The sequence below is a fragment of the Copidosoma floridanum genome, unplaced genomic scaffold (genome assembly GCF_036245765.1).
Source record: "Copidosoma floridanum isolate Cflo_tuat_1 unplaced genomic scaffold, Cflo_Japanese_pri ptg000032l, whole genome shotgun sequence".
In the NCBI taxonomy this organism is placed as follows: domain Eukaryota; kingdom Metazoa; phylum Arthropoda; class Insecta; order Hymenoptera; family Encyrtidae; genus Copidosoma; species Copidosoma floridanum.
The window spans coordinates 1498394-1520361 of record NW_028321909.1 but is presented as its reverse complement, the minus strand read 5'-3'; the positions used below and the strand labels follow the sequence as shown (position 1 = coordinate 1520361).

At 31.5% G+C, this 21968-nt stretch overlaps 1 protein-coding gene across 2 annotated transcripts; it reads left to right on the top strand.

Moving 5' to 3' along the window:
- The first annotated feature begins 7645 nt into the window (after window positions 1-7645).
- Window positions 7646-20554, top strand: LOC149373317 (uncharacterized). 2 transcript variants are annotated; one of them, XM_089597318.1, is made up of 8 exons: window positions 7646-7732; window positions 10942-11034; window positions 11259-11546; window positions 13853-14140; window positions 16013-16300; window positions 16923-17225; window positions 18321-18604; window positions 19919-20554. In XM_089597318.1, the coding sequence occupies exons 2-7, from the start codon at window positions 11022-11024 to the stop codon at window positions 18557-18559; spliced, it is 1419 nt and encodes a 472-aa protein (XP_089453444.1). In that variant the 5' UTR covers window positions 7646-7732; window positions 10942-11021; the 3' UTR covers window positions 18560-18604; window positions 19919-20554. The 2 variants fall into 2 exon arrangements, with proteins under 2 accessions (XP_089453444.1, XP_089453445.1); XM_089597319.1 differs by lacking the exon at window positions 7646-7732 and adding an exon at window positions 9528-9545.
- The last annotated feature ends 1414 nt before the right edge of the window (window positions 20555-21968 follow it).

Sequence of the window (21968 nt, the reverse complement as noted above, 5' to 3'; positions counted from 1 at the left end):
TAAAAAAAATTTTCGTTGAACAACGCTCAAAAACAAAGTAATTCGTGCATTGAACTCGTAGGCGATTATAGGTATTCTCTCTTATAAGTCAGAGAAAAATCATGATTATAAAAAAAGGTCGCGAATGTAATTTTAAGAAATTTGCATTTTTGCTAGCCCATTACGAATTACAAGAAATTTACAAGAACATCATAAATAACATTGCTCATTAGAAAGTTTTTTGCAACACATGTATCACTAGATTACTAGATAGATCTAACATGTGCAACTCGTTAAAAAAAAAATTGGTTTTATCAGATACCTTCATTTAAAATTTTGAAAAATTTGTAAACTTTTTCAAAGGTAGTAAACAGTAATTATGTAGTAGATTTTTTGTTCTTATAATCAGGTTAGTTGCTTAAAAAACTTAGTTCAAGCCAAAATTAACACATTCTTGTACTTGTTCAAGCAATTGCATCTTAACGACATTCTAAACTATAGAGATTTAAGACAGACAAAAAATATACAATTACAAAAATTTTTTTTTCCCTCACAAAACATTATTACCAGACCAAAAAAATCTTGGAGTCCAATCTCTCCATTTTTTATTGACACAACAAATACAAACATATGATTTTATCTGTTTAAAAAGCTGAAAGAGTTAAGTAATTATTGTCACAATACAGACTCTTTATTCATCGATTTTGACGCTGCTGTTTCAATCTCGATAAATGTTCTGCGTTAGTTTCTTAATGCTTACAATTGTATACATTTGAAGCATTTGAAGTTTACCTTCCAATTTACCCTCTTGCGACTATAAGCATTGTAAAAATGCTTAGGAGCTCTGAGGACTGTTTTTTTTCAACTTTGTTAAGTTCTAATATATTTGTTGGCAAGGTAGTTCGACGTCCGATGGCCCTAAAAAGGATCGATGAGCTAAATTCTTTTTTGACTGAAGTTTCCAGTAAAGATGACTGCCTGGATACCACAGAGTGATCTCTGGCATGCTACTGTAGCACCAGATTAATCGGGAGAAAAACTACAACGTTTGAAGCGTTAGAGCTAGTTGTAGAGCTCTTTGCCAATGCCTCCTAGTGTTACGCCACAGACATTCGTATTCAAAGCACCTTCTTTTTTCGTGGAGTTCAATCGTTTTAGTGATCCAAGGTGAAAATTGGTTCGTGATGCTTGCCTTTTGAAGACTGTCCTGTTTGCTCAAGTTTTTTCCAGCTGATGTAGCTGCCCGAACTCCTCACAATTGTTTTCCCGAGTTTGCTGTTGTAGCAAAAAGTATTCTTGTAGCACAAGGTATGAAAAATCAGTATGCAAAATTTCAGCAAAATTGGTTGAGTAGTTTTTGTGGTTAGTGATTACAACGGTTTCTGATACTTTGCCTTTTATATTAGTGAGATTAAATTTTAATTTTTTTAAATAGACCTTTTACTTATTCATGACTAAAAAGTTGCTTTTTATACGGATTAAAAAAATGTTGTAACATACTCAAGCGCCACAATAATTTTTTCTTTCTCAAAGCATTCGTGTGTACCTATTCATCAACTAATTGAGCTGTAATTTACACATATTGCAGCTAAGATCGGTAAGTTTTAATAAGGAACTGTTCGGCATATGCTGGTCTTCAACGATTGTTATTTAAAGGATTCCGGCTCGATGCCCTGGAGCTGGCGACAGTGCCGAAGTGGGGAGAGCGGTGGACTAGTGCGGACTCGGAGAGCGCGGCTCCGCAGCAACCAAACGAGCGACTCCAAAATCGATCAGACTTGAAAAATTTTTAATATCCCGGCTTCTCCTTTACCTAACAAAATTTCCTTGACCACATTTGGGAATAGCTTGACGAGATAACACGAATTATCATAGTTATTTCATTGAAAAAAAAAATTTGCTATCGAAATATGGTAGTAATGTCAATAACAATTTTTTGACTGCTTTAAAATACTAGAAAATCATATTTATCATTAATATTAATAACACACTGGTGTGGAAACACATGCTCAAGAAACATATTTAACAAACTTGTATAAGACTTGAAAATTTATTTTTATAAAAAATAGTATCATTCAAAAAATATAGCGTACGGCAGCATTTAATACATTTACGTAGATTTAGTTTTTTATTATTCGAATTCCTTACCTGAATCTTTCAGTGGAAAAATCATCAAATTATCTACGATTTCTTCTTGTACTGTATCATCTTCAATCTCATCCTCGTTGATCTCATTGCACAAATCTGTCTCGCAATTCAAACAGTTGACTTCACAGCAGTTTACACAAAATACAACCCTAAAACAAAGGATTTATTTGATTTTCGATCTGTATGTTCGATGATTCGATGATTCGAGCTGTACCTGATAATACACTCTATAATAGTTTTGGGCTGCTGCAGATTCTCTTGGAGGTAGTTGTTCCAATTTTAAATAGGTTTTGAAGGTATCTCGTCAAGCTATCCCAAATTTTGCATAGAAGAATTTTGTTAGGTAAAAGAGAGTTCGAAATATTCATCATTTTTCAAGTCCGATTGATTTAACGTCACATGAGAGCCGCGCACTCTGAGCCACTGCACTAGTCCACTGCTTCCTCACTCATAGGAATGAAAAAAATTCGTGTGCACTTATTTATAAACCGATTGAGCTGTAATTTACACATATTGTAACAAAGATTGGTAAGTTTTAATAAAAATCATTTGGCATCATTTGCTGGCCTTCAACTATTGTTATTAAAAAAATTCCTTACAAATTTTCTAATTGATATTATGTACCAATTTATTCATCAGAGAGGAGGTATTACGAAAAAACTAAAGGAAAGCCCAATTTCTTTACTTAGTTGTTAATAAAAAAAAATGAAGCAAAGAGTTCATTGTTTAGAAAAGTTTGGACATTGTTGTATGCACGTAGACGAAACTATTCCTGCAGAGAAACTCGATTGAGGCAAAAAAGCCATTTTACCTAATTTTTTCGTATGACGCTTAGGTTAGAAGATGAAAAGTAACCCTTGCAATCTTAATTAAAAAAAAATCCTAGCAACAAATGTGGAGTTATTAACAAAATTTTTAAAAAGCTACTTATTTTCGTTATATTTTGGCCAAATTAAAATTATCCTTTTATTACACGGCATGTCCCTTATTACAGTAAAAAAAAATTGTTTCTACTTCTTTTATTACAATAATCTTTATAGTATCTACGTTTAAAGTAATTTTATTTTCATGGACTCAAACGATTATATTAAACTAAGAACTTCACAACTCTTTTTAGAAATACTGTAGAAAAAAATTTGAAGACACTTTTATCTCTTAACATAAGCCAAATAACAAAAAATATTTCTTCTAAAATAAAATTCTTTAATATTTTTTTTGTAGAAACAATTGCTTATACTCATTTAATATAGATACATAAATATCAATTTAATTCATTAAAAACTTTATGACAAGACTTTACACCAAATTTCAGTGTACTCTACAATAAAGGGATTCTCATTTTTTGCCTAAAATAAAAATGTTTCTGGGATTTGCTCATGTTTATGAGATAACAATGAAAAAATGTTCACTTGGCAACTGCCTTTTGCAAGAAAAGTTACATTTTCAAATTGAATGCAAGTTAAGACCTTAAAGTTGACAACTTGATAACAACAGGATTATTTTCCGAGTACGATTTGTCACAAATGTGCCTAACTCATGGAAGGTAAAAATTGATACATCTATAGACGTACTTAACTTATTATTCATAAATGTAATTTAAAAATTTATCACCTTTCTGTAGCTAGTTATTGAGGAGGGATTCTACTTGGAAAAAATGATTCAGTTTTTACGAAGTTATTAGTAAAAAAATTACAAATTATGTTTAATTCAGAATTTTCACGTTTGTTAAAAAAAAAACATCCTTAAATTTTTGCTGCCTAACACGTTTAGTATATTGTATACTGTTTTGTAACTTGGATTTGTTTGTATACGTTCTGATCGTAAAAATTCAGCTCAATATTTTCTATTAGCGTTTGAGTATTTCTTCATATCTCAATATTGCAACCAAAATGACTACCACCTAGATTTAAGTGTGGGTAACGATTTAAGTCAACTTTTCATCATAGAGCTTGCAACTTAGATTTTTCTGTTACTAAATAATAATCTACTTCTGTTGATCACTACATCATTAACATAAGAATAATAAACAAGGAATTGAATCATAATAGTTGTTTCTTACACAATCCAAGAAGTTGAACGACTTCTTTTAAGATAGGTTTATTCAAGAAAAATTGCCGATTTTTTTTACAAACGTCTTTTCGCTTTAGCTGCTGATCAAAAACTGAACAGCGTTTGCTTCCTAAGAAACCATGTAACCGTTTTATTTATCAAAGAAATGCTTTGGCAACGAAACAAAACAAAACAACATAACGTATACATGCTTTAACGGTCAGACACCCATGTTCGACACTTGCAGTCGAAGACTGCGTAGCCTCCTATATCATTCATAATGACAGGAGGAGAAAAAACGGCCCCATAAGCAGCAAGCTTCGTGCTTCATACCTGCGACAGCTTGACACTCCGAATCTCGCCGTCGATTAAAGTACGCATACGCGTTAAAAAAGGTAAAAATACAAATAAAGAATCAGCAACTAACTTACAAACTCGTAATTAATGGTAACAATAGCTATTGTATGAAATAATTTTAATATTTGCTGTGCGAAATCCATCACTTGTAACTTTTCTTTGTAGCCTTATGTGAAAGTCTGGCCAATTTGTATGAGACAGTTACTTTAACTAATTAATGCTGCATAAAGTTGCCTTGAAATTTCTAGTAAAATATTTAAAAATCTCCAGAAAATCGTCATTTGCTATGGCTTTTTATTAAACTACCAGTGAAAGTAAGAGTTCCTATTTCGGCGATAAATCGCCACACCTGATCCTCTTGCATATGCGTACTGCGTCACAACTGTACCGAGAAAATTTATCACATCTTTACCCAACGTACTCTTTAACACAAAAAATTCGGCACAAAAATACAATATTATATATTTATAAATACTCAGCCACAATTTGACTACTGATGTTGAATTTATTAGCAGAAATCGGCTTATTTTGCCATCTGTCCGCAATCGCTATAAAAAATTTAACAAGAATATATGCTCTTCGGTGTTTACAACTTATGTAGGCTTTAGCTATCGTTAATAGGATGCTATGATTTACAAAATCCACTGCCATACATTTAGAAGGGCATGCCACATTTTCCTTATCTAGCTGCTTCCCATTATTCCTTATGGTTTCACTAAAATGACGACTGTCGTAACCGTATCAAGGCAGAAGAGAGAAAGTACTCAGTTTCCCCTACATTTTTAACAAATAATTGATTGGGATGTATACTATGTACTGAAACCCCTTAGTTTTTGAATTAACAATTTTCAAAGGTCAAAAAAATGCATTAGACGTGTGATTTCGAAACTCGCAAGCAACGTGTCGTTCATTTTTAGTTTGGGAACTAAATGAAAACTTCCATAAAAAAGGTTTAAACAACAAGATGTCAGTATTAGTGTTTAAATTTTTTTTTTTTTTTTAATCTTTTTTTTAAAAGTAGTAAGATATTAAATTATTGTCGTAGATATATTTTATTTCACATTTATTTTTTATTTTTTAACAAATTTTTCATTGAAATTAACGCTACTCAATTCAATGTTTGAACGAATGAATTTTTGTGCAATACCACAATCTATATAGTAAAAATTTCCAGACCTCTATCAAATCAGAACCATAATGTGTAACCTCCTTAAAATCGTATCTATATTTATGATACATAAAGATGTAACTGCATGTGAATTTCGAAAAAATGGCGTCACTATCATTCAAACTTATGTTCATGACTTTTCCCTCATAGTACATGACATTGTGAGTAAAATAAGCGCGGTTGCAAGTTTGTGAGTTTTAACTCTTTGTTGTCAGTTGAGGTTCCCTGGAACACAACGGTTTTCTAGATCTAGGTAGGTATTCTCGTCCTTAGCATACTATGAATATTGTAAGTCCTGAAATCCCTTACTTTAAAGAGTAAGATCCAATCTCCAGTAAAGAGTCATGGAAAGTAATTTAATTACTTTAATTCCATTTTTGAAAGTGACAAAATACAAGAATTTTAGTAAATAATTGACCACTACTTTATTTATATGTTAACATCTTTTTCACGTACCATGTGATGAATACTGAAACTTTACTAAATTATAGCATTTTTTCTTATTGATATGAACCGTTTTATGTAAAATACCTAATTAGTTTTTTCAATCATTGGTCCTCGTGCAAAATGTTATGGGTATACAAGTTAATTGACAATTTTATTTTGAGTGAAATTTTTCGTCTCAATTTTTATGAACAATAATTAGTAACAATTTACAATCAATATACAATTTAAAAAAAATCACATTTAAATGTGAAAGGTCATAGGAATAAGAAAAATACTTGAAAGCCAAATAAGGATACGAAGTAGCGAGTACGCTATTCAATGTGTGGCGCGACCACCTGATGGAGCCACGCGCTACATTATCTGGCTAATATTGCAAGCCAATAAAAATACACTATACTACTTCTACTAATATTGCAATAATTGTTTTACTAATCCATGTTTTTTAATTCAGCAAAAACTGGCGTTTATTGTGAGAAAATATTATAATTTGGCATTGTTTCAGTATTCACCACCACACGTGAAAAAAGTGTCAGCTTATAAACAAATAAGTGATTGCTTGTATTCGCCAAAAGTTTAGTATTTTATCACATCAAAAAATGAAATAAAAGTAGTATAACTACTTTATATTTTGTATAATATTATGTAAGAAAGATAAAGTCTTGTTGTCTGTCTTAAATCAAGTAATTGATTGATTCCACTTAATATTAAACGAATTTTAAATTACTTACAACAATTTGCACTGTCACTGCCAAAAAATTAATTATTTGTTACAAAATGGCATAATCAAAAATTTTTATTCAACAAAATCGTTCAGAAAATCAGTACCATAATCATTATCAAAAACTATCACTAAAAACCGATCAGCATCATAAATTTAAAAATCATATTTATCGTTATCATCATAAACATTGTCGTTATCATCAAGTTACTCTTTATTAATTATCATCCCCTGAAATTTTTTCATTTTGGCATTTACTGCAAAAATACGAAACTCACTTGGGTATATTAAACTGTAAGAATGATCACCAATCAAAATCCGGTAGTTATAATAACACTTTTTGCTCTGGGTATAAGTTAATTGGTCGTGCCGTACATATGCAAGACATAAATTTATGGAGCCGCTCATTTGGTCTGCAAAGAAACTGTTATTTATACCACAATTACAATTTAATCACAGGATATTATACATCATAAGAAATAGAGAGTTTTTTTAGAGTACATTATAAATATTTTATCGATTACTAGATACTTAAATATTAACGCATTTTTTATTGTAGAAAGAGCAAACGTTTTTGGCTAGGCTAGTAATACTCATTTCAACATAGACTTTTACAGAGTTAGTTTCTCCCACCACCAGACCCCCACTAGAGTAGACGAACCTCCTCACCTACTAACTTAACTTACACTTACGGCAAACATTCATTATTGCCTTATTAACTAAAGCTACTGCAATGCATAGTAAGTAAATAGCTGTCTCTCTCCTACGTTAGTTGCTTTTCAAACGCTCAATAGTAAGGTTGTAGTCTTTTTTACAGTAACTTTGGGAACTTCTCAACAAAGTTTATTCGTGAAACTTCATACATGGTAAGATTTTGTTTAATATTTTCTCACTACAAATATTATTATAAGTTGTGAGAAACATATAAGAAAAATTGACGTTTCAGTTTTTAATGCAAACCAAAGCTTGGTATTCGAGACTCTTGGTTTTAATAGCAGCTAGAGAAAAGTATGTTTCTGACTCTTGACACAACATGTTCGACATCACAAAAAAAATTTTAAAGTTATTTTTAAATATTCTAGTTGTTCTTTTTTCACTTTGAAATTATTATTAGTAGTATTAATAAAAATAATAATAGTGTGAAAGCCAAAAACCTTGACAGTAACTAGAGCACCATTTTTATTTCTTTTTTTCTTGAGGTTTTTTACTATTTCATTTTTGATACCTTTATGATATTAAATGCGAGGCTTTTCTATTTTGTATGTTTTACGGGTGTGAAAATCTTAAAAATGTTATAGCTCTCCATGGGTACTCAATACATTTATTCACAACTTGTATCATATTCATGACGTGGCTCGATAACCTCACGCCACTAACTTGATAAGCAGACAAAGCTTTAATGGCGACTATACTATGTCATTTCTAATTCTGGCACTCAAGTATTTAACTAGGGAAAGAGAAAATTAATTAACATGTACTTACTTTTTTTATTATCCAATGGAATATAAGAAATAGTATTTTATAGTTTTTCATACAGTTGCCATCCTTGTTCTTATGTAATGAAGCAAAATGTACACGGAATACGTTAAACTACTTTTCTAGTAAGCCTTTAATACGATTACAACCTGGACGAAACTTCATATTTTGTTTAAACAAAATAAAATATTTTATCCTTATATTGGATAGAAAGAGCATCGTGGCCTTTGGAACGTTTGCTAATCATGTATAAATACCATATTATTGCACCTTCTGATGTAATACAATATTTTGAGAAAATCAGAGTCTTCTGTCATTCGTCTAAATAGATACTTGAGCATTAGAGTATGCAATGATACGTTTTCTTATCTTTTGTTTTTAAGTAACGATAATGAAACGATAATGAATAATAACTAAAAATAGTGGTCGTGAAAAATGCATCTGACTCAATTTATATCATACCTAGAAACATAATTTTTTGTAAGGAGAGTACATTTCGAGTTTTACATGAGGTGATGTTATCTTCAATCCATATCAATTTTATATTATTCTTGGAAAATCTTAAATAAAATATCTCATCTTGGGTGGAGTATGTAAAAAGCCTGAAGATAACTTTTAAATTGTTGGTTAAAATTGTGGTGATTAAAAATTTTGAAAAAGATAATATTGAAATGTCATTGACTTTTTCTGGATATGTTTGTGACAAAAATATGAGTGAAAGTTATTTAGTTCTACAAAAAAAAATTAAAATCAACTTAAATAAGTTTATTGTAAGATAGTTTAGTAGTATTACTCTTATAAATCTATTAAAACAAGAACACCTCGACATATTATTCTGATACCAAGCAGTATAAAATATTTGAATTCTAGTAAGTTTATTTGACGACGCAGAAAATATCCATTAACTAAGCTTATCGAAATGTACGTGACAATCGTTGACTTCTTTTCAGGAATTCTAATGACAAGTTTCTTATCTTTTTTGAAATAGTTATTAACTGAATACCTATGCCGCGTACGTTGCATTTCGTAAAGTTTCGAAAACGAAATTTCACTTTGCTTAGCTGCATGGATTATAATGCACGACTGGGGGCTAAATAGTGTTGATTGCGCCAATGTAGATTAGATGCTTACTGTAAACCAATACGCCTTAAAGCCAGAAGAAAGTTTCCAGGGTCGTCACAGGAAATAAAGCATTAATTGATAGTGAGTCTTGCGATAACAGCTGCACTGTGATTACTACTTCTCTAAAGAATCAACGAAAAATGTGGTTGTTAGGAAAATAGAATTATAATTTTTATTTATAACAAAAAATTTTTAGGAGACGTAGTAAGGTTTGATTACTAAATGAAAGTTGGAATTCGTTTTTTTTACATCCTTGCATGCTCTATTTCTTAGCTACTTTATTTTCACCCATACTTGGTGACTTCAGGTATTGACTTTTAACAGGTACTTACATCTTTCTTATATCACAAGAACCTAGTTGATAACACCATTGAATGATCTTGTATTTCACTTTGACGGAATCTCCATTGAGAATCTGTAAATATGCCCAAATTAGTAATGCTGTGAATCTGCGATTTACTTATAAGCTTCTGTTTTTTATGAATATGTCATATCATTTCACAAAGCTCTATTTCATATTCATTTCAAATAAAAAAAGAACCATATTAGTTTTATTTATACAGTAATCCAAAAGTAATTTCGCTGATTTGGCTTTGTAAAAGATCATGAGTGCTTGTATATGGCGATTTTTCTGGGGTAAATGTCCTAGTTGACCACTTTCATAATTTTATACTTCTTTTGATAGTGAAATGAAAAACGTATTCAGAATTTTTATTACCATTCATTTGCTTTTTTCAATCGTTTCAATACAATGTAAAATACTCGTAAATGCTATCAAATGCAGACATTTGACATGACTTCATTGGTAAGGACTAACTTTATTTCGTTGAAATGATCCCTTACAGCTCGTTCTGTGTTTGCACTCCAGTTTTTTTGATTGGATGTATGTACTTTGAATCTATACTTCAAAGTATATCTGCATTATTCAATTTTGTTCAATTATTGGTCTACATCTGTATTTAATACGTAATCGCTGTAAGTGTGAAAACAGGCAATGTCGAACGGACAAATAACATTTAGTAAGATTGACGTATAGTTATGCAAGTATCATTAAAAAATATTATGCACAATATATTTTGTGATGAAAATGTTAGTGAAGTTATTGTGGTGCGTGTTTAATTCGTACGCTCGTAAAATACATAATTTAAGAAACCTTCTTTTCACATTATTCAGATAAAAATTTTTCGCAATGCATTTGTTCATTTTGAAACAAGAAACACTGAAAATAATTAATTTTTTTTAAATTCTTTCTTAACGACTACTTTGTAGGTCTTTCCACATAATTTTTTATTTTATTCTAATAGCTTCAGCAAATTCAATAGGGAAAACAGTGATAGGAATATAAAATATAAGTACTAAGATATGCTTTAAGAGAACTCAATAATTGTAATAACAACGTTATTAATAGAAACTGTTAATTTTTTATACCGTACCATGGTTATTTCAAGAAAGTAAGTTTAAATTTTGGAATTTGCAGGTCTGACTTGATCCAAGGATTAAGACTACATGGTAGACAAGAAATTTCATTTTCTGCTATTGTAACGAAGAAGAGTAATCATGATAAGAAGAAGTAAGTCTTTTTTTTTGTATCTATACTACATCCTTGACAGCAAAATTCACATACATGCTTTAATGTACATTGTAAATTTGGAAAGCATGAGCTGTTGTTGCACTGAATCGTCTGCAACTATGTGTGAATTTGTTTTTTACAGAAAGTGCGATTTGCTCTGTAAAATGAAAAAAAGATTCTAAGATAAGACTGACATTAAACTTATTAAGTACCAATTTTTTTAGAATCTGAAAATCATAATTCCTCAAGTGACGAAGACAACGGAAGTAATCTGGACGCAGAAAGTTCTCACCACTCACGTGAAAGATACGCACTTGCATGCCATGATGATTTTCATCCAAATCCTAACAGTAGTAGACACTGCATGAAGCCACAATTTCGGAGATCTATGCACGGAAACATGCAACTGTGCAATGACTGCTGTGATAACGTTGCCGAATGCTCTGAAGGTACAGGATATCGTGGTGCTAACTGTATGAGCAGACTTAGACACGGTGACGTCGTTACTGAAGGTAACAGTATATTATGTACTAGGGGAAAAAAGCATGGAAGTACTCTTTTTTGACAGGGAGAAAATAACATGTATTTTTGGATGTTTTAACCATTTCTCGTGCAAGAAATAATGCTTTTTTAAATAACTATAATGAAAATACGATATTTTACCTAATTATAAAGAGTATACAAGTGGAAGATAATCTTTTAAGAAGCAGTTACACTCACTGTTTATTGGTTTGTTTACCACCATAATCTTCAGCTTAATAGAGAGCTTGCAAGCAGGGGATAAAAGAAAATGGAACTTTTTTTCTGTGTACCATGAGTGGTTTTAAACTAAATTGGGTTTAAAGTTCATTTAAAATGTTTTATTTATGAATACGCTTAATAAGTTTCTCTAACACAAAGCGCTTATGTCATCTCGTGAATAGAAATTTCAGTATCTAGGTGATACAGATAAGGTACGATATAGCCATGTTAAAAGTGTAGTTTTGTTTTTAAGTTTCTCGTGACTATCAGGAACTTGATGGCACATTGTTCGTAATAACAAAATTTAGTATTTAATAAATAAAACCAACCGTATTTCAGAACTAATGTTGCTTCATAAAACTCAAAATCTACGGTTGAGCAGAGCTTGTTCAAGCCCATGAGAGCAAGTAAGACAGTGAGAGGAACGAGTAGAACTACTGACGTCTCTTCTCTCTCTCTCTTATTTTCGTGGGCTTGAATACGCTTATTCAGCCATTGATTTCTGCTGTATAAGATAAAAAATAATTCGTTGAGGTACTTTTTTATGGTATGAAATATTGATGGCTTGGCAGGTCCATGGCTGAGCAATACGTACACAATCGTCACTTCCTAACACCTTTCTTTGAGTTACTTGAATGTAGTAAGCTGGACACTTTTCACTTGTATCGTTTAATAATACTTTTTAGAAGATATTTTGCTAGTTATTCTGTCATTTTTTCTGATTATTTATTTATAACTCTACGCGTTTCTCCACAAGTACTGCTTTTGCATAATGCAGCAGAAGTGGAACCACATAAGACAGTTTGTGTGCATATTCACATGATACTAAATAGTATGATTTTTTGGATGATATTTATGAAGCTTCTTTATTACTATTATTTATAAATGAAAGTCAATCAAAGATGGAATCACAAAATATGATTTTAAAATCGTCTTTAAAAAACAGGTACATTAACATCAACTGTTGCTTAGTCTACTTTACTCTATTCACAAGTTACTTTTATACGTGTTTTTCTTCTTTAAATCAGTATTTTTAGTCATTTTTATCATCATACTTTGAAAATTGACTCCGTGAATGATGAATATCATATTAAAATCCATACAAACACTGTTTATATAATATTTTTCCACTTATAGATAATATGTTGTTTCACTACGCGTGATATTTTAACAAATGCTGTTTTACTACTAGAGCCGTTGAACCTTTTAGTAAATAAATTTTTTTTAACTATTTAAAAAGTTTAAGTAAAAAACTGTCTTGTTTCAAACTGCCTCAGGAATCACAGGGCTGCATAACAAAAGAATGATTTTTTGTTATTTTGATTGTAAAATTTGAAAAAAATATACATTTTGACTTAGGTTTCTGTATCTGATTCACTACTAGGTACATAACCTTACCTAATTTTATCGTTACAAACACAAACGTTTATAAGCCTTGAAAAACTTAACAATCACGAAAAACTTGAAAAAAATAACACATTTTACATAGTTATGCCACACTTTATTAAGTTTTACTAGCTTGTATCACCAAGCTATTCAAACTTGCTGCCGACACATGGCTCTGTCAGTAGTACTTACTAAGCGTACATAAGCAGACTAATCATAGAATAAAATACAATTTCATAAACTAATTTTACTCAGAATGAATAACTAAAATTTAGACCTTTTTTTATAATCATTTCGACGAAAGAGAACAAAACGGTAGTATACAGATGATATACGTCCTAAAAAATGTGCACCTTTCATTCTGCATTTCGTAATTTCTTTGCATAGGTATTTATTTTCTTTAATAAGAGCATTGAACCACACCATGTTAGCAATATTGCATACGCTTATTAAAACCCTTAATTATATTCTATAAGTCCCTGTAATTTTAAGAGAAACCGCGTACTAGGCATTTGAGATACACTAATACAAGCATTTCCAAAACTTGTCCCACAATTTTTATACAAGCAAAAAGGGATTTATTGCAATGAAAACTTTTACATTTTTTGACACCACTGTTTTATCGTTTTTTCAATGTTGTTTGCTATTATGAAAGCGATATACTATACAAAATTTATCAAAAATGTTTTAGAACCTGCAAATTACCATTCCTCAAGTGACAAAGACAACGGAAGTAATCTGGACGCAGAAAGTTCTCACCACTCACGTGAAAGATACGCACTTGCACGCCATGATGACTTTCATCCGAATCCTAACAGTAGTAGGCACCGCATGAAGCCACAATTTCGGAGATCTATGCACGGAAACATGCAACTGTGCAATGACTGCTGTGATAACGTTGCCGAATGCTCTAAAGGTACAGGATATCGTGGTGCTAACTGTATGAGCAGACTTAGACACGGCGACGTCGTTGCTGAAGGTAATAGTCTATCGAGTACTTACTAAGGAGAAATAGTGTGGCAGTTCTCTTTGGTCTGTTACTAGACTGGAAAACAGTAAGGTGTTAAGGAAAAATAGTATATTATGCCATCAGGTATGACAGTACGACATTCTCTTACGGGTATTTTATTGTCTCCTGAGTTAAACATGAGGAAGGCAAACACCTAGGACTCAATGCCATACTTTTGTTGCGTGTAGTTTACAGGACTTTTTGCCTTACTCTGTTAAAATATGACGTTTTTTCTACGATTTAGAGGTCAAGAGCTTAACATACTCTCCTATGTAAGGTTCACATTCTCTGTTTACTAGAAAATTATTTTATCGTTATATGCGTGGAAATTGCCTCTCGAGTCGTAAGTGAGTGTAGTAAACATGCATATTGTAGCCCAAAATAATTTTCTATGAGCGGATAATGCAACTTTTTACGCGGAAGAAATGTGGTGCTTTCGTCCCTGCGATTAGGCATTTGCACAGTATATTTATGTGCTCCATTCGGTTTTTGCTCGAAAAATAATGCACTTTTAGAAAACAAAAATGAACATATGATATTTTACCTCATTTAAAGGATTGCTAGAGCAACAAACCCTCAAGGGTAGAAGTCACATTCACTATTTGTTAAAACTATAGCTATTTCGACGTAATATTTGAATGAAAAACTGAAAAAGACTTTTTAGAAAAAAAGAACAGATATTTATTCAAACACAGATAGTAGTTCGAATTTTTGCCGATCCTTTATTGAAGTTTGATGGTGGACTAAATATTTTTCCAATAAACAGTAAGTATAGATGCAATTCCTAACTCTAAGAAAAATATGGCACTGTCGCTCTAAAACAACAGGGAAGAAAGTTGTAGTTCCACCAGAGGTATAAAAAAAAAAAAATTTATTTCTATGCATCATAATTAGTTTTCTAACTGAAACTGAATCTGGTTGAAAGTTCATTTTACATGTTTTATTTGTGTAAACAAGGAGGTCAGTTGTGAAATAAAATATAATTTCTTAAAATAATTTTAGTCAGAACAAAGGGTTGAAATATTTAAGCATTTATAAAACTATTGCAACAAAAAAGAAAAAAACGGTAGTACACAGATTACAAATGTGTTTAAAAATATGTATTTCTTATACTTTATATGTTTTAATATTACTAACAGAAACCAAAAAAGGAATTTTTGCAATGAAAACTTCTATTACTCTATTAGTGCAAATTACGGTAATTATTTATGTAAAAGGTCAAAATATAAGGACAGTTAAGATACAAAGGTTCTATACTCTTCATAGCACTTTTACATTTGATACGTGTAATTACAAATGTAGCCTTTCTGAGCCCAGCCAATAGGGAGATAAGAGAGTGAGAGAACTTTATGACTTCACAAAAACGTTATTTTTAAAATTTTACTGCGATGTAATTTTTAGTAAGCGTTAGCGTTATTTTTTACTTTGCTTGTAATAGGTGACTTAATAAGGAGTAACCACGTAATTGACCGCATCAACAGCAATGAGTTAAGCTGATTTGTGATAAGTTTCAGTAATAATGAAATTTCATTTTATTTATTTGTATAATAATGAGACTGTTATAAATACCATAAATGCGATGTATTCTGCTGTCATTTGAATACTAAAATTTTAATGGTTATCAACAACAAGTAAATTTACGTGATACCAATCCATGAATTGTATTTATTAAGACAAGTCAGTAACTGTTTTTAAAATTTTACTATACTCACCCAACGTTACTACAACCTCATTTAACAAAATTTTCTGACTAAAAGATTACCTTTTGAGTTAACATTTTTTCAATGTTGTATGCTATTATGAAAGTGACATACTACATAAAATTCATCACAAATGTTTTAGAACCTGCAAATTACCATTCCTCAAGTGACGAAGACAACGGAAGTAATCTGGACGCAGAAAGTTCTCACCACTCACGTGAAAGATACGCACTTGCATGCCATGATGATTTTCATCCAAATCCTAACAGTAGTAGACACTGCATGAAGCCACAATTTCGGAGATCTATGCACGGAAACATGCAACTGTGCAATGACTGCTGTGATAACGTTGCCGAATGCTCTGAAGGTACAGGATATCGTGGTGCTAACTGTATTAGCAGACTTAGACACGGCGACGTCGTTGCTGAAGGTAATAGTCTATTGAGTACTTACTAAGGAGAAATAGCGTGTCAGTTCTCTTTGTTCTCTAAATAAATCTGAAGACAATAATGGTGCTACTATGGAAAGACAATGTTTCATTAGATTTCAATGAGTGATAGTGAAACTTAACCTCTCAGATTGTAGCCACATCCATTGTCTATTCTTTGTTTGATGACCACCATAGCCCTCGGCTTAGTAGAAAATTTATACGCAGGAAGTAACAACATATTTTCGTAATGAGCAGTAGATGTACGTCTTTATTCTCAGTGAAATATAGTATTTTTATTTTAGAATAGTAGGGAAGAATGTAACAATTCCGTGGAAGGTGTTAAAAAAAAAAATTATTTTCTGTGTATTATTAATTAAAGAAAGCAAGTCCTTTTTTTTTCTCACGCATCTTCGCTCTAGCATATTCTGAGTATTTTACTATTCACAACAAAAGAATAAACGAAGAAAGTGTAGAGGGTGTTGGAACTTTTCGGCAAATCTTGCGTATAAGATTTCTGGGATTGCTTTTTAGTGTGAAAAAATCTTTTTTCCCGTGTGCTGTTACAAAAAAAACAAAAAACAAAACGATTCGATTGATATCAATTTTATTTTAAATTTTTTAGAACCTGCAAAATATTCTTCCTCTGACGACGAAGACGGTCAAACTATTCCAGACCCAGAACGGGCTTGCCACTTACGTAGAAGATACGCACACACACTTGCATGCAAGAAAGGAAATTACTCTCATAATAATGATACTCATGGTAGGCAGTGCATAAATCCAGTTCTTTCAAAACCTCAAGAAGAAGATATGACAGTATGCGGCAATTGTATCGATGACATTACCCAATACCATGAGACCAGGAACCAATACCCGGCCAATCATCCTGCAAACAATCGTAGACATCGCTATGACTTCGATGAAGGTAAAGAAATATTTAGTGAACCAATGTGTTGGAAGAAATTTAAGTTTACTTCTATTGTCTTGGTACTCAGAAAACAAAGTTTTATATCTTTCATCTGAGACAAGAAGAGATATTTTAACAACGTAAAGAATACCAAGTCAAGAAGGAACTATAGCCGTTACACTTGGTTAATTATTCTCCCACATTCTGTAATGTCATTGTTGTTCTTTGCTGGCGTTTAATATTAATGTTTTCATTTACCAGTACAAATGATTCCCCAACTCGAACAGGCTTTTCATCAGGTTATAAATTAAGAAAAACAACATAGTTAACGCAAGATCAAATTTTTAGTCTACATATTCTACATGTCAGAAACGCTATTACCAGAAAAATTCAATTTATGATAATGATTTAAGGTAGGAATAAAAAAACGGATAAAAATAACTCAATGCACATTAAACCTAAAGCAGTTCAGTTTTCAAATTTTTAATCAGTAATTTTCCGTATTAATAAAATACAAGTTCAACGTTATAATGCTGTAAATTAAATGTACATCACTAAGTATTAATATAAAGATATTCAGGGAAGCAGTAACGTCGGCGGACTTACTATAGTATTACTATGGGTAGCATAGCCTAGTCTTCACTTGGACTCTTTACTCTCTGACTGTGGACAGTCAAACAACCCAAGATTAGTGAGCAGCAGCACCACGAATATAGATAGTAGGTATAAGGCCGTGTATATACACTTGATCTGGTTCTGCTGTATATACTCACTAATCTTAGGTATATAAAAACAGCAAGTCTGTAACTTCTACTACTATTTGTTCCTCTCTCGCTCTCGTAAATTTAGCCTAGTTAAAAATTTCGTTCAAAATCTCACCTGGGAAAACAAATCATTATTAAATCCTTCTGGCTAATAGCGTTTATAGAGTGGAACACTTTATTTTAATTTATAATCAAATTCGAATGACTTACATAAGATTTTTTTCACTCCCTCTCATTTCAAAACGTTTTATAATATATTTTAATATTACTAGATTTAATGACTAGATCCACAAAATAATAGAATGATTACATGATTAAATTAATATAATATGTATCATAAATGTTCTAGTTCCTTTAAGTCACCAATACTGCGACGAAGAAGGCTACGATAGTGTTTCAGAGATGGATTCTATCAACGACTCATACGAGGCATTTGCGTCTGCTCACAAAAACGAATTGGTTCCGCATATTAACGGCAGACAGCTGATGAGACCAGGATTGCCTAGATACAAACGCCTAAGCAATCCGCCGTGCACCAGTTGTCTTGATAATTTAGCTCATTCCTTGAAGAGCAACTGCCGCTGTTAAAACACTTATCACTTTGATATATTGCAAAACGCTGCGTTTCATGAGGTAAGAATACACTGGTTATTTAAATATAAATCTCTCTTTGGACAAACAATGATAGGCTTTCCAACAGTCGTTTATGATTCTAGTAGCAGGCTAAATATGTTTTTTAGTAAGAGACACCAAAGTACCTTCTGATGTGTCAGTCACACTGAAAAGGAAGCGATCGTTGATGCCTCTCTCTACGCTAACAAAAATCTTATAGCTTTTTCACTCGTTTGCCTTGGTTGTATTAACGATTGCTTAACTTAGATATATACTAACAAACCATACGTATAATAGTTCAGAGTACATTACGGTGTTTGTTGAACGTGCTGTTCTGCTAAAACGGTCGTCTTAACGATATAGACGTGAGTAATTGTTCAATTTTAAAATTATTTATATTACTATTTTATTCGTGACTACTTACTTATAATTAATTTTGCATTAATGTAGATATTTGTAAACATTGGCCCTGCAATGTAATTTATGAAATTTGTTGTGTTTTTTCTGTTAATAAAGTGAGCCTGATGAGGTTGGCGTTAAGACCAACGAAACGTTGCTTAAACTAGCACCTGACTTTGGAGTTTTTATTCTTACTCCTAAATTAGCTCTTACTGATCGTGTGCTTATGCACTAAACCTCAAGAAATCAAAGTTTAGAGTACAGACTACGATTGTACCATTATTCATTTGATTTACGGTGTTAGGGATTATTATTTTTTAGCAGTTTTCCTTCGGGAGTTAAACTTGTGTAGAAGAGCGGAGTTTGAGAGTTGTAAGAGTTTTTTTTATTGTAAGGGATTTGGTGTAGTCCTTAGCCTGAATATTATAAGTCTTTACGTGGTTAAAATTTACCTTGTAATAGTTTTGTTATGTTATAAACCACTGGTTGTGATTACAAATTTTTCACATAAACATGGGAATCTGTATCCTATGGTCAAAAATAAAAAATCCATTCATAATTTTTGTGTGATATGCATAGGGTCGGATAAAAGCTCGATTTTTTTTAAAGAAATGACACTTCCTAACAATATAAAATCAATGCGATCATCTTTTCATTCGACTAAAGATCAACCTCTTTAACCTCATCGAAACTTGCGTAACAAAAATAACTTGTCAATTCAGTTACTCAAACTAAATAAATCTCAAGAGGTTGGCATCTTATTCGATAAAACGTTGCTGAAACTAATTTTATGTAGTTTAGGTCTTCCATTCTACTTAAGTATCCAGTACATTAGTAATGTACATCTACGATACAAAACATCTAAACTGATTGACATAATTTTAAAGAGCATCAACAAAATTTTGTAATAATTAATCGAATTATTTTAATTTGAAGGTATGAGGATCAATAAGTAGAGCTGTCATCGCACTCACCCAGACGGAACGATAGTTACACCTTAGTATATAACTGTGATCATGTTTGAAGTAACATGACCCTATCTAGAGATTGTGTTTAAATTTAGTGGAATCTGCTTAAAACTGCTCGAATAATCACTTAGAACTCACTCACCGTACAAATCTCTGTTTAGTAATAAAACAATGGAATATCAAGTAACTTACCAATCATTTTTTGAAACTGTGTCGGCTGATAACAATTTTGTACGACTTTTTTGCAGATTCTTAGGTCATAAGATAAAGTGTTTTCATGTTTAAGTTTATGACCATGTACTAATTGCATAGTTTATAAAAAGTTATTTGAAAAATATTTGAATACTGATACTACAATTAAAATTTATCTTACAATTTAGAACATAAAAAAGTTGTCTTTGAAATATTTTTTGTCTCTTGTTAGTACATACTATTAAGAATATATTCTATATAATTCTAATAATAATTATATTATGGGTCAAGGTTGAGCAGCAGTAAAAGTAAGAAGAATTATTATATACGTAACAGTAATGTAAGATCATGTCAATGATGTTGAGAATATAATAAAATGTAACTCATGGAAAATAAAATCAAACAAAATAAAATCAGATGAAGTAAAAAAAAAATGAAACGTCTTTGCTTCTTTTTTTTTAATAAAAAATAAAATTATACTGATGAGTGATCCTTAAAGGTGTTACTGTGACAAAAAATATTAATAACGCATAAAGGAAATTTTTTTAACCAGCATCAAAAATTACAAGGCTTGAAAATATCTGCCGTCTGATACATCAGATTTCTATTCTAAATGCAGAATGTTCATACTATAACTTGTTTACGAAAAATTGGTAACTTGTGCATTGTGAAAATAGCAAAAAATAAAAAATTAAGACCTTAACTGTCTCAAGTCTGTGATTCATCCTGATAGACTTTTACATATCTTAGATGTTACTGTTAGACAAAACAAAATGGTATAAGACTTTGTGATGATGTGAATTTTAAAAGGGATGAAAAAAATTATGTTCTTACATGAGACCAAACCAATGGCTCTGTTTTTTGTTTTATTGTGATAATTTTAGATAGAATAGAAAAAGATACTACAGGATCGTAATTTTTTCGTAATTTTGTACATTAAATTCATCCCAAAACTTAAAAGCTGCATACATGAGCCATCTAGGATTTATTACTAGCGTTTTACTATTTGTTAGTTTAGGTTAATATTAGGACAGACTCAATTACCATCAGCCAGTGACATCATGAAGCAGTTTTTCTATTTACGCTCGTACCAGTTCTACAATTCGTAATTTTTTATGAATAAGAATATGTATCCAGTAGTTTATGTAAATGTAAAAATGTTTCATTTTATAAACTTAATTGGTTAAGAAAGTCGGAGAAAATAGCAGAGCTGATGATTCTGTTTTTAATTACAAAATCAAGTGCGCTATTTAGAGATACACACTCTGTTGGGGTGGGGTCCAAAATAACGACAGTTCACTTCAATTTTACAGTAAAACTATGAATGTTCATTTCAGTGACGTGTATTTTGACGACAACGATAGCTCAGTGCAGTGACTGTTCATTATTTCGACAGCCAATCACAAGGCAGTTCGCTTTGACTTTCCACTTGTACTGCTCTGTGATTGGCTGTCGAAATAATGGATAGTCGCTGTATTGAGCTATCGCTGAAATGAACATTCATAGTTTTACGTCAAAATTGAAGTTAACTGTGGTTATTTATGCAAAAATATTGTATTTTCATACTTTACTAAGGCTCTGAAAATTGAAAAACTCGCATTTTACAGAACTTTTGGAATTTTTTACTTAAAAACTATGAGGTCAAGATGTATGCATCCCGGCAAGTTTTTTGTTCCAAATGTGCCAAAGACTATGAAAATATTTTTTTTGGACCAAAAAAACTAACTTTGACGAAATTATTCATAAAAAATTGTTTCAACGAATTGTGACCACATTTTTATCTGGCAACATGCACTTCTAGGTACAGTGGCGCATTCCGAACGATA

Coding starts and splice junctions, on each gene's coding strand:
- LOC149373317 (XM_089597318.1), top strand. Junction 11,547..13,852: donor CGGTGACGTCGTTACTGAAG/GTAACAGTATAT, acceptor AAAATGTTTTAG/AACCTGCAAATTACCATTCC. Junction 16,301..16,922: donor CGGCGACGTCGTTGCTGAAG/GTAATAGTCTAT, acceptor TAAATTTTTTAG/AACCTGCAAAATATTCTTCC.